The sequence below is a fragment of the Haliotis rubra genome, unplaced genomic scaffold, assembly GCF_003918875.1.
Source record: "Haliotis rubra isolate DU_JTF1 unplaced genomic scaffold, ASM391887v1 Scf166, whole genome shotgun sequence".
Lineage (NCBI taxonomy): Eukaryota > Metazoa > Mollusca > Gastropoda > Lepetellida > Haliotidae > Haliotis > Haliotis rubra.
This window is the reverse complement of record NW_025765625.1, coordinates 1,022,956-1,035,407: the sequence shown is the minus strand read 5'-3', so window position 1 is coordinate 1,035,407 and position 12,452 is coordinate 1,022,956. Positions and strand designations below refer to the sequence as shown.

Below are 12,452 nucleotides of genomic sequence, written 5' to 3'. Positions count from 1 at the left end.
GTGAGTGGTAGTAGCAGTAGTGGTAGTAGTAGTAGTGGTAGTAGTAGAAGTAGTAGTAGTAGTAGTAGCAGTAGTAGTAGAAGTAGTAGTAAGTAACAGCAGCAGTAGCAGTTAGAGTGACATTAGTAGCAACAGCAACTAATAGTAATTAGTAGTAGTAGCAGCAGCCTTTGTTTGCCATAGTTAGCCATTGTGTTATGTTTATGCACCACGTGCATTTAAAGTCGATAAATATTTACAATACGCACCATCGTTTTGCCGGAAGGATATTCCGTTCCAGACATAAAATATATCGGCAAAATGTGTCCACTGGTTATGGTTGCTCCAGTTATTAGTGGGAATAATATCACCACTAACCAATAACATTAAAGTATTTGTATGGTTAGATAAGTACATGTATGATACTTTCAACCCGCAGACGCTGACGGAAACGTCAAGGCCGTCAAGAAGAAACGTAAAGGAAGTGAGTACCGAACTTAGTCACATTCAACGAGAAGTTCATAATAACTTGTTTCGAAGAAACACTCAATAATTTATAAAACAAATTCCAGTTTCCTAATTTCCTGTCAGGAGACAATAATTACTATATCAAGAAAAAGTGTGTAGGTCCCCTCTTTGTATATTGGACAAAAATAGTTAGGGATATATGTAAATTTTGAAATTATGAATAACAATTATCTGTTTATTCATTGACACACTGATATAATATCAATCATAAAATACCAATATCCCTAACTTATTTTGTCCAGTATAGATACGGACTTGAATGTGACACAGTGAGTGGATGCGTTTTGTTTTACGCCGCTTTGGCACTGTTCCGGCATTTTCGCAACAGAGGAACCTGGAAAGTGTTTCACACACGTTACTTGTGTTAGTGAAGATGAGAGACGTTAAACTACATATCAATATACTAGTACTGTACACTATGTTTATAACGCTTATACCGAACTGACGGATGTAACGAACTGTATTTGTCACGACCACTGGCTCTATATTTCAGTCGAAAAGCGTATAACGAACTGCGAACAAAAATTATTTTCCCCTTTTGTGTTCGTTATAACTCTATGTGTGAAGCTTCCTTTTGGGACCAGGGTGAGCATGCATACCCAGGACTCCATCACTTGTGGTGGATAGATCAGGATGGGCGTGTCCAAATGGCATGGATCGCTGCTCAGGTCGTGGGTTTTCCTGTTCAGATTGCATCTTTTATGTTTTGCTGCAATGGTGCTGAAACATGGATTGGTGCCTTAAACAGCTGTACATAATCGCCAAATGACACAGGTGACCATCTGAGAAAGCCTCATGATATGATTTGGAAGATGAGTTCGGATGGTCGTTACTGTTGCAGGCGCAGAGTCAGACGGGGATTACTTTGAGGTTGATGAGAAGGGTCAGATTAAACTGAAGGAGGGCAAGAAGAAGATTGACCTCAGTAAACTGACTGCAGATGACCTCCGGAAACTCGGCATTGACCCCAATCTCTCCAAACACGAGATTGCCCGGCTCCTGAAGGTACTGTTTCAGAACTGATTAAAGAGTATGTCTACTGCTATATGTGTACAATAAGATTATCGAGTATTGGGTGGCAGTTTCTTTGGGGCTTATGTGTAATATGGGGTGACAATTTTTTTGTTGCTGTTTTTGGTTTTGTTTGTTGTGTTGTGTTTTGTGTGTAGGTGTATGATGATAGGGTAAAAGCATTGCTGTGTGTGAAATAATGGAGTAGGCAGTGCTGTGTGTGTAATATGCGGGTAAGCATTGCTGTGTGTGTGTAATGTTAGGGTAAGCATTGGTGTGTGTGAAATAATGGAGTGCAGTGCTGTGTGTGTAATAAGGCAGTGCTGCTGTGTGTAATATGTAAGCAGTGTTGTGTGTGTAATAAGGGGTGAGCAGTGCTCTGTGTGCAGTAAGCTGTGCTGTGTGTGTAATATAGGGATAAACAGTGCTCTGTGTGTAATATGTGTAATATGTTGTGTTTGTAATATAGGGTAAGTACTCTGTGTGTAATATGCAGTGTGTGTGTGTAATATAGGGTAAGCAGTGCTGTGTGTAATAATATAGGTAAGCAGTGTGTAATATGTAAGCAGTGTGTGTAATATAGGGTAAGCAGTGCTCTGTGTGTAATATAGGGGTAAGCAGTGCTGTGTGTGTAATATAGGGGTAAGCAGTGCTCTGTGTGTAATATAGGGGTAAGCTGTGTTGTGTGTGTGTGTAATATAGGGGGTATAGTGTTGTGTGTGTAAAGGTAAGCAGTGTTGTGTTTGTAATATAGGGGTAAGCAGTGTTGTGTGTGTAATATAGGGTAAGCAGTGCTCTGTGTGTGTAATATAGGGGTAAGCAGTGTTGTGTAATTTGTAAATATGTGTGTAAATAGGGTAAAGCAGTGCTGTGTGTGTAATATAGGGGTAAGCAGTGTTGTGTGTGTAATATAGGGGTAAGCAGTGTTGTGTGGTAATAAGCAGTGCAGTGTTTGTGTGTGTAATATATAGGTAAGCAGTGTTGTGTTTTGTAAGCAGTGTTGTGTGTAATATAGGGGTAAGCAGTGTTGTATGTGTGTAATATAGGGGTAAGCAGTGCAGTGTGTGTGTATAGGGGTAAGCAGTGTTGTGTTTGTAATATAGGGTAAGCAGTGTTGTGTGTGTAATATAGGGGTTAGCAGTGTTGTATGTGTGTAATATAGGGGTAAGCAGTGTTGTGTGTGTAATATAGGGGTAAGCAGTGTTGTGTGTGTAATATAGGGGTAAGCAGTGTTGTGTGTAATATAGGGGTAAGCAGTGTTGTGTGTAAAATGTATTGGGTAAGCAGTGTATGTGTGTAATATAGGGGTAAGCAGTGCTGTGTGTAAAATGTATTGGGAAGCAGTGCTGTGTGTAAAATGTATTGGGTAAGCAGTGCTATGTGTGTAATATAGGGGTAAGCAGTGCTGTGTGTAAATGTATTTGGTAAGCAGTGCTGTGTGCGTAATATGGGGTAAACAGTGCTCTGTGTGAGTAATATACACGTGTGTCATGTTGGAGGTAAGCATTGTGTGGAATGGATTGATACACTGTATGTGGCAATGGGATTACTTTGTAAACGTGTGTCCGTGCATTTGTGTAGTGTATTGTAGTGTGTTGGTTAACAGTATGTAGCATAGGTTGTATGACCCAGATAACCGTTTAGCGACGAAGGTAGTTGATCTTCAATACAACATAAATATGATTAATGGTCAGGACTGAAAATAAAACTTTCTTCTGTGCATTCAGTAATTACGCTTTCAAGGAGCTCGGATTTCAATAAGAATGTTGTCGCCTGGTAAATAATACGAAACAGGCTTTTTAATGTCATCATCATTATAATAATGTTGGTATTATCAAAACTTTGTCCTCAGCACGAAAGTAGAAATTAAATTTGTAGAATGTTTAATTTACTTGTATATAGATACTTCTGTAATTCATCACTAAAGACTATTTTTGTTTTCTCATTTTGTGAAAAACAACTCATATCGTACATTGCTTCAACTGATAGTAAAACCTACGTGACGCCAAGGACGCCATTATAATGCCAGTCATACGTGTCCTTACTTTCGGAAGAGCTATAAACAAACACAAAAAACACGCTCAGGTTAATCAGTTTGTGAGGCCATACACGCATAACGCTACACTAGCTCGTAAAGGGTACATGTCAACCGTCTATAACTTTAAAGTGACTCTACAACCTGTGTGTAATGGGATTTCAGTATAATGATATGTATACGGCATTCTGCCACGCAGCGCCCTAGTGTATTTTCACGGAAGCCGTGTAACCGCATAAACACCTTTTTGCGTGCTGAATGTGAAAATTGAGTTTCTTTAGACTTGGTGATGACAATAAGGTGTTGCTAGCGTGTCTGGTTCCAACCTCGCGTCTTCCTCGTCTCCAACGTTGTTATCAAGTAAACGCACGACATCGTCTATTTTATGCTGTACGTGGCTTAATTATGTAACCACAGACTAGAGGGTCGACTATGCAAATATGGAATTATTGTTTAAAGGTGCTGTAGATCGATAGTTTCTTGTTAATGTATCTGCCTGTTAATGGATTAGTGCTAGGAATTGATAATATTTTGACATTTTATCACTTTGGGGTCTTTTAGTGAAGGCAAATTGATTTTAAAGTTATGTCAGCTGAATAATTCGTACCTTTAATGGATGCACCTGTTGAGCGTTGATGGCTGTGTAGTGCCAGTTATGTTGTTTTGGCACGTACAGTTTCTCGACGAGACTGGACTGGGATTTATATGGAGACAAAGTTCGAGACAGTTTTATGAATTTGCATATTTATTTCACAAATATAAGTGTAATTACCAACCTGGAGTGAGAAAACGAATAGGGATGAATAATTCATTTTGTTTTAGTTTGGTTGTATAACGCCGCACGCAGCAATATTCTAGCTATATGGCGGCGGCCTGTAAATAATCGAGTCCGGACCAGACAATCCAGTGATCAACAGCATGAGCATCGATACGATACGATGACATGTCAACCAAGTCAGCGAGTCTGACCATCCGATCTCGTAAGTCGCCTCTTACGACAAACATGGGTTGCTGAAGACCAATTCTAACGCGGATTTTTCGGGTTCATTTAGACATCATCCCAAGTTTGGTTATTTTTATTAGAGTGTGGTTATACTCTCCACACGTGAATGGAAGTTGGCCAGAAATTGTGGCATGGAAGTGACTAATAGCTTCTGAAGATTTGTCCCACATGTACATGATTGTTAGAATATGAATATCGAGCGAGCATATTATAACAATAGCGAGCCTAACTGAGCAAAGATAATCCTCAGATACACGTTTGTTATCATGTTATTATTGAATGTTGTTTTGCGCCACACTCAACAGTATTCCAGCTATATGACTGGTCACGGTTTCAGTCTCTTCCTAGACCTTGTACATGATAACAGACCCGTGAAGATCTCTTCCTAGACCTTGTACATGATAACAGACCCGTGAAGATCCGGGTTAGAATCGGTCTTCCGTAACCAAGTTTGTCGTAAGAGGCGACTAACAGGGTCGGGTGGTCAGGTTCGCTGACTTGGTTGACGCATGTCATCGTATCCCAATTGCTCATGCTGTTGATCACTGGATTGTCTGGTCCTAGATTTACAGAACGCCATCATTTGGCTGGAATACTGCTGAGTGTGGTGTTAAACATCAAACAAACAACTAAGTTAAACAAGGTGTCCCTCCATTTAAACGGAGTCTGAATCAGAAGCCGAAAGGCTCGTAAAAGTGAGTGAGTACGATTTTACGACACTTTCAGCAATATCACTACTCACTCACTCACCTTTTAGCGCAGGACATATTAATAATGATATTGATAACAGTTATACCCTTTAGGTGATGAAGAAAATATATATTTTTATAGGAGAAGTTTGGTGGAGCGATCCAGATTGTGGACAAGAAGAAAACGGTTGGCACAAAGAAACTGGGTGAATACGACAGTGACGTCAATACTGACGACCTCGCCAACGACAGCGACCTGGATGTGTCGACATGTAAGTCTGTTCGGGTATATATATTTGTCTTCAGCACCGTCTAATACTTATGCAAACGTGTCGTAAATGACAAAGAAATTCTTATGACAGGAATATGTTGATTGTTTCATTGTTGAGTTGTTATAGAATGTATGGAAGTAAACTGAGTCGATGGTTCGTGATATCCGACCTCAATATGGTCGATAGTTCGTGATATCTGACCACAATATGGTCGATGTTCCGTGATAGTTGGTGATATCCGACCACAATATGGTTGACGGTTTGTGATAGTTCATCATATCCGATCACAGTATGGTCGATGATTCGTGATATCCGATATCCCTGAAATACTTCTATAAGTATGGATAGGTAAAAGACATTTAATAAAATTCAAAATCAGCCACGTTGAGGCATTTCTAAACACTGCAGTCAAAATAAAGTAGAAATCAGTAGATGAAAACCAAAACAGTATTTGGAGCAGTCAAGCAAGTCAATCAGCCATGTTAACAGAAAACAGTAAACTACGTTTATAACGAATACGCTTATTTCGAACTGACGAGTACAATGAATTGCTGTTTCGGCCTCAGCCTCTTGCTGTATGTTATAGTCGAAATGCGTATAAGATACTAGGGTTATAACGAACTACAATAAGTAGTTCCCTTTGAGTTCGGTATAACGGTAGTTTACCGTCAACAATTGGTTTTTCAAGCATATATGATGTTACAGGATGTTAAATAGTCTGTCTCGCAGTCCCTGAACCACATTAGTTTCCCTACTGCCTAGCCCTCCCTGCAATGTAGTCTGTCTCACAGTCCCTGAACCACATTATTTTCCCTACTGCCTAGCCCTCCCTGCAATGTAGTCTGTCTCACAGTCCCTGAACCACATTATTTTCCCTACTGCCTAGCCCTCCCTGCAATGTAGCCTGTCTCACAGTCCCTGAACCACATTATTGTCCCTACTGCCTAGCCCTCCCTGCAATGTAGCCTGTCTCAGAGTCCCTGAACCACATTATTTCCCTACTGCCTAGCCCTCCCTGCAATGTAGTCTGTCTCAGAGTCCCTGAACCACATTATTTTCCCTACTGCCTAGCCCTCCCTGCAATGTAGTCTGTCTCAGAGTCCCTGAACCACATTAGTTCCCCTACTGCCTAGCCCTCCCTGCAATGTTAAAGCCCTAAATGAAGCAAGTCTGTGCTGAATCTCCCAGCTCACAGGGGTCCTTTCCTATTTAAATGGGTATATTTGTTACTATCAACATTATATGTATTCGGGGACTAAGCATTAGTCCAGATGTTAAACAGTGCTTGATAACTTACACCTCATTGCTCTCTACAGTGCGCGGGCCACGACGTGTGAACGTGCTGATGAGGAGAGGTGGACAGGCTATTCTTGACCACATCAGGAAGGTGATGGACCAGTCCAACCTCGGGGAGGACTACGCCAAGGACCTGGATGAGAAGGGTCAGTCCACCTCACAGAATAGCCACTGTTTCCGTGACTCATAACGGATACATTTAGGCACTGGTTCCCAAGTCACGTCTTTCCCAATGCAGAGTTGCTTCCCTTTGATGTGCAAGAATCCGATGATCATGGGTTTTACTCTCCCTGATTATGATTCTTTGTTTGTTAGTTGCACCATGCTAATGGGTCCAAAGGTTTTCATCCCAGGTGATACAATTGAAATAGGGGAAAAGGGCAGACGGGGAAAGTTTGGGTACACCGAATTGTCTCTCGATTATATAGGAGGCCAGAAAAATTGAGACTGTTTAAATGTTTTGAAATAGATAAATTTGAATTTAAACTTTATTTCGGGGCAGGGCATTAATCTTAAGGGGACGGGGGAATCCCAAAAGTGTCACATTGAGAACCTAAAGACCTTGTGCTCGACCACATTGAAATGTTATTTTTGATGGGTCGAAAAATCTATAATTCGACCTTGACCTTGTAGGTGACATTGACTTCCTGTCTCACTACCGCCTGGTCGACCCGAAGAAGTTGGAAGCGTACGCAAAATGTTTTGCGGTGGAAGACGAGGATTATGATACCGTCATTAACGCAGGGGTAGGTCTTTTACAACGTCATATCTGGAAGGTGTATGGGTGGCCGAGCGATCTACACTGCATAGCAATTCGCCGTGCAGAGTTGCGTCCCTTGGAAACCCCAGAAACCCATGAATATGGGTTCGATTACACCTCCGCACCGTTGAAGTTTGTAAAGTTTTCAGCACCATTCTCGTGTTCGGCGGTTTCACAAACGTAGAAAACGTCACTAAAACGTCACTTTCGGCTTTGTGCCCACGTTAGGCTTACACGCCGTGATCTAACTGGAATACTGATCAAATCGGCGTCAAACCAAACTCACCCACTCACCATATCGACCATACTGTGATCGGATATGATGAACTATCACAAACGTTAACCATATTGTGGTCGGATATCACTCACTCACTAAAATAGTAATGAAAATAAACACGTTGTATGGGCGTGAATTAGCTGGTAAGTCTAAAAGATGAATTCATGAAGACCATTTACCATGTTAGACGTTGATTTCGGACGATCGGAAAATACGACTTACTTGTGGTGGGATATTCGCTAAAACCACATCGGGACATGATGGTCAGTGACAGAGGTTAGACGTTGAATCTGCTTTAGTAACCGGCAGAAACATCCACAGACAGCAACGTCCAAACCTTGACCTTTGACGGGCGGTGAACTTTCCTAGTGGTTGAAGCATTTGTTCGACTGACTGACTGACTGAGTTTGGTTTTACGCCGCTTTTAGCAATATTCCAGCACCATCACGGCTGGGGACACCAGAAATGGGCTTCACACATTGTACCCATGTGAGAATTCGAACCCGGGTCTTCGGCGTGACGAGCCAACGAGCATTTGTTCGAAACGTCGAAGGCCCAGGTTCGATTCACAGAAGGGTAAAATCTGTGAAGCCCAATTCTGGTGTTCCCCCGGCAAGATATTGCTGGAATATTGTTAAGAGCGACGTAAAACTCAACTCAGTCAGCAATTCAGCCTTTGCATTTGATGTATTCATAGTCTTTTCAGAAGATGTATACATTTTTTATCAGCTTTTTCATTAGTTTTTGATATAAAATGTCCTTTTTTGTTGTTAGGAGACCCGGGTCGCTCTTGATGGCGTGCCCACTATACAACAGATGACCCCTAAACAGATGGAATACGTCCTCAAGGTGAGGTCAAGAGATGATTCTCCTTCGTGATGACCACCACACGTTGTTTCATTGTAAACTGTTCAGTGCAGGGTGTTGAGGTGATATTGGTGAGGTGGAAACTGGCGGAAACTGGTTTCACGTTGTATTAAATATAATGGCGATCGCAGACGTGCATGCACGTGTGTGAGGCTGATTGTGACAACCCCGCCTATTTATTGAGTCATTTCGTGTTTAGATGCTACGGCACCGTCTCTCGATTTAGCATGGGTGTCACACTCAGAAACATTGATTGCTATCTCGCTCAGACACACTGATGTCACATTCATTGATATCCTACTAAGACACATTGACGGATATCCCACTCAGACACACTGATGTCACATTCATTGATATCCTACTAAGACACATTGACGGATATCCCACTCAGACACACTGATGTCACATTCATTGATATCCTACTAAGACTCATTGACAGATATCCCACTCAGACACACTGATGTCACATTCATTGATATCCTACTAAGACACATTGACGGATATCCCACTCAGACACACTGATGTCACATTCATTGATATCCTACTAAGACACATTGACGGATATCCCACTCAGACACACTGATGTCACATTCATTGATATCCTACTAAGACACATTGACAGATATCCCACTCAGACACACTGATGTCACATTCATTGATATCCTACTAAGACTCATTGACGGATATCCCACTCAGACACACTGATGTCACATTCATTGATATCCTACTAAGACACATTGACGGATATCCCACTCAGACACACTGATGTCACATTCATTGATATCCTACTAAGACACATTGACGGATATCCCACTCACACACTGATGTCACATTCATTGATATCCTACTAAGACACATTGACGGATATCCCACTCAGACACACTGATGTCACATTCATTGATATCCTACTAAGACACATTGACGGATATCCCACTCAGACACACTGATGTCACATTCATTGATATCCTACTAAGACACATTGACGGATATCCCACTCAGACACACTGATGTCACATTCATTGATATCCTACTAAGACACATTGATGGATATCCCACTCAGACACACTGATGTCACATTCATTGATATCCTACTAAGACACATTGACGGATATCCCACTCAGACACACTGATGTCACATTCATTGATATCCTACTAAGACACATTGACGGATATCCCACTCAGACACACTGATGTCACATTCATTGATATCCTACTAAGACACATTGACGGATATCCCACTCACACACTGATGTCACATTCATTGATATCCTACTAAGACACATTGATGGATATCCCACTCAGACACACTGATGTCACATTCATTGATATCCTACTAAGACACATTGATGGATATCAGACCACTCACAGACACACTGATGTCACATTCATTGATATCCTACTAAGACTCATTGACAGATATCCCACTCAGACACACTGATGTCACATTCATTGATATCCTACTAAGACTCATTGACGGATATCCCACTCAGACACTGATGTCACCTTCATTGATATCCTACTAAGACACATTGACGGATATCCCACTAAGAGACACTGATGTCACATTCATTGATATCCTACTAAGACACATTGATGGATATCCCACTCACACACACTGATGTCACATTCATTGATATCCTACTAAGACACATTGATGGATATCCCACTCAGACACTACTGATGTCACATTCATTGATATCCTACTAAGACACATTGACGGATATCCCACTCAGACACTGATGTCACATTCATTGATATCCTACTAAGACTCATTGACAGATATCCCACTCAGACACTGATGTCACATTCATTGATATCCTACTAAGACACATTGATGGATATCCCACTCAGACACTGATGTCACATTCATTGATATCCTACTAAGACACATTGATGGATATCCCACTCAGACACACTGATGTCACATTCATTGATATCCTACTAAGACTCATTGACAGATATCCCACTCAGACACACTGATGTCACATTCATTGATATCCTACTAAGACTCATTGACAGATATCCCACTCAGACACACTGATGTCACATTCATTGATATCCTACTAAGACACATTGACGGATATCCCACTCAGACACACTGATGTCACATTCATTGATATCCTACTAAGACTCATTGATGGATATCCCACTCAGACACACTGATGTCACATTCATTGATATCCTACTAAGACTCATTGATGGATATCCCACTCAGACACACTGATGTCACATTCATTGATATCCTACTAAGACTCATTGACAGATATCCCACTCAGACACACTGATGTCACATTCATTGATATCCTACTAAGACTCATTGACAGATATCCCACTCAGACACACTGATGTCACATTCATTGATATCCTACTAAGACACATTGACAGATATCCCACTCAGACACATAGTTAAACATCTAATTAAGACACATTGCTTGATATCCCACTCGACACATTCATTGATATCCTACTAAGACACGCTGCTGGATATCCCACTCAGACACATTGAACTGACTCCCGAGACGTTAACCTCTTTGTTTAACCTCTAAATGCCGAGGGACAGGCAAGGAAACAAGAGAGAGCCGACAGGGGAGTTCGATCCCCACGACGTTAAAAGTAGTCCGGACTAGTAGAAGCAGCCACAACGACGCACAAACACACAAGTCTCTATATTAATGCCATTACCTTGAGCGCCTTAGAATGACATCTTGTCAGCCAATGAGAACACAGAACAACTTTCAGGGCACACACTACTGACAAATAGCCAGTCTGATGCCGACGTAATTGGACAAAACGGAAAACAGTGAAAGCAACAAGTACGTCATGATTTGCCGTTGTATTCGGCAATGTTTCAAGTAGACTGCAGCATTTAGGGCTCCAAACCGAAAAGAACGTTATATAGCGAAACATTTTCAAGCTCATGTAAAATCTCTTACTGATTTTGATAACATATATCTCATGGGTACCAGTCGAACTGCCCCAGCTACAAAATGCCCCAGCAAATTTAGTCATTCATTCTAATTTGGCCAAATGTATTTAAAATGATTAAATATATGCCGTAAATGCATAGTTATTGTCAACTTTGATATTATGTTCTTCATATAAAAGTTATTAGGAAGTAATATTTCTGATAAATTTTCCATTAGTAAACTCATAACTATGTATATACTTTTATTTGTAAAACATAATATCAAAGTTGACAAAACATATGCATTTATGGCCTATATTTAATCATTTTAAATACACTGGGGCGTTTTGACTACCCACTAGGGCAATTTGACCAAAACTTCGGAGCACTTTGACTAAATTTGCTAGGGCAATTTGTAGCTGGGGCAATTCGACTGGCAATCGGACTTTAATCTAATTTATGTTAAAAATACCACTGACAGTAAGTTGTAACAGGGTATGATGGAGTATAAATGAATCTCGTGGGTACTTCTTTCTTCTTTAGCCCAGCTGTGGGATTTTCATACCCCATGTGTGCATGTCTCTTTCGTATCGAAACTCGGAATGATCAGAGCATTTCTCCTGCCTAAATCTGTCTCTTTACTTGGAAAACGGAAGAGATGGTGGCTCTTTCCATTGTTCGATGATTCCGTGCATCCCCAGGCAACGGAATACACCATCGTACCATTTACAAAACGTCAGAAACAACACGATTTGTATTACTGTAGCGCTTGCTCTTTGGCAATATGGCGGACGCTTGTCACATATGACGTCACGAGCGCAAAGGTCACG

The 12,452-nt window shown here is 41.1% G+C and overlaps 1 protein-coding gene across 4 annotated transcripts in view; it reads left to right on the top strand.

Moving 5' to 3' along the window:
* Positions 1-12,452, top strand: part of LOC124272090 (titin homolog) — an 86,852-nt gene that overhangs the window by 58,229 nt on the left and 16,171 nt on the right. For all 4 annotated transcript variants that reach the window (XM_046707237.1, XM_046707235.1, XM_046707234.1 and 1 more), the window contains 6 exons: positions 419-463; positions 1,349-1,512; positions 5,388-5,517; positions 6,834-6,959; positions 7,447-7,559; positions 8,625-8,699. In XM_046707237.1, the coding sequence (XP_046563193.1) occupies positions 419-463; positions 1,349-1,512; positions 5,388-5,517; positions 6,834-6,959; positions 7,447-7,559; positions 8,625-8,699 (653 nt within the window). The remainder of the gene's footprint in view (positions 1-418; positions 464-1,348; positions 1,513-5,387; positions 5,518-6,833; positions 6,960-7,446; positions 7,560-8,624; positions 8,700-12,452) is intronic.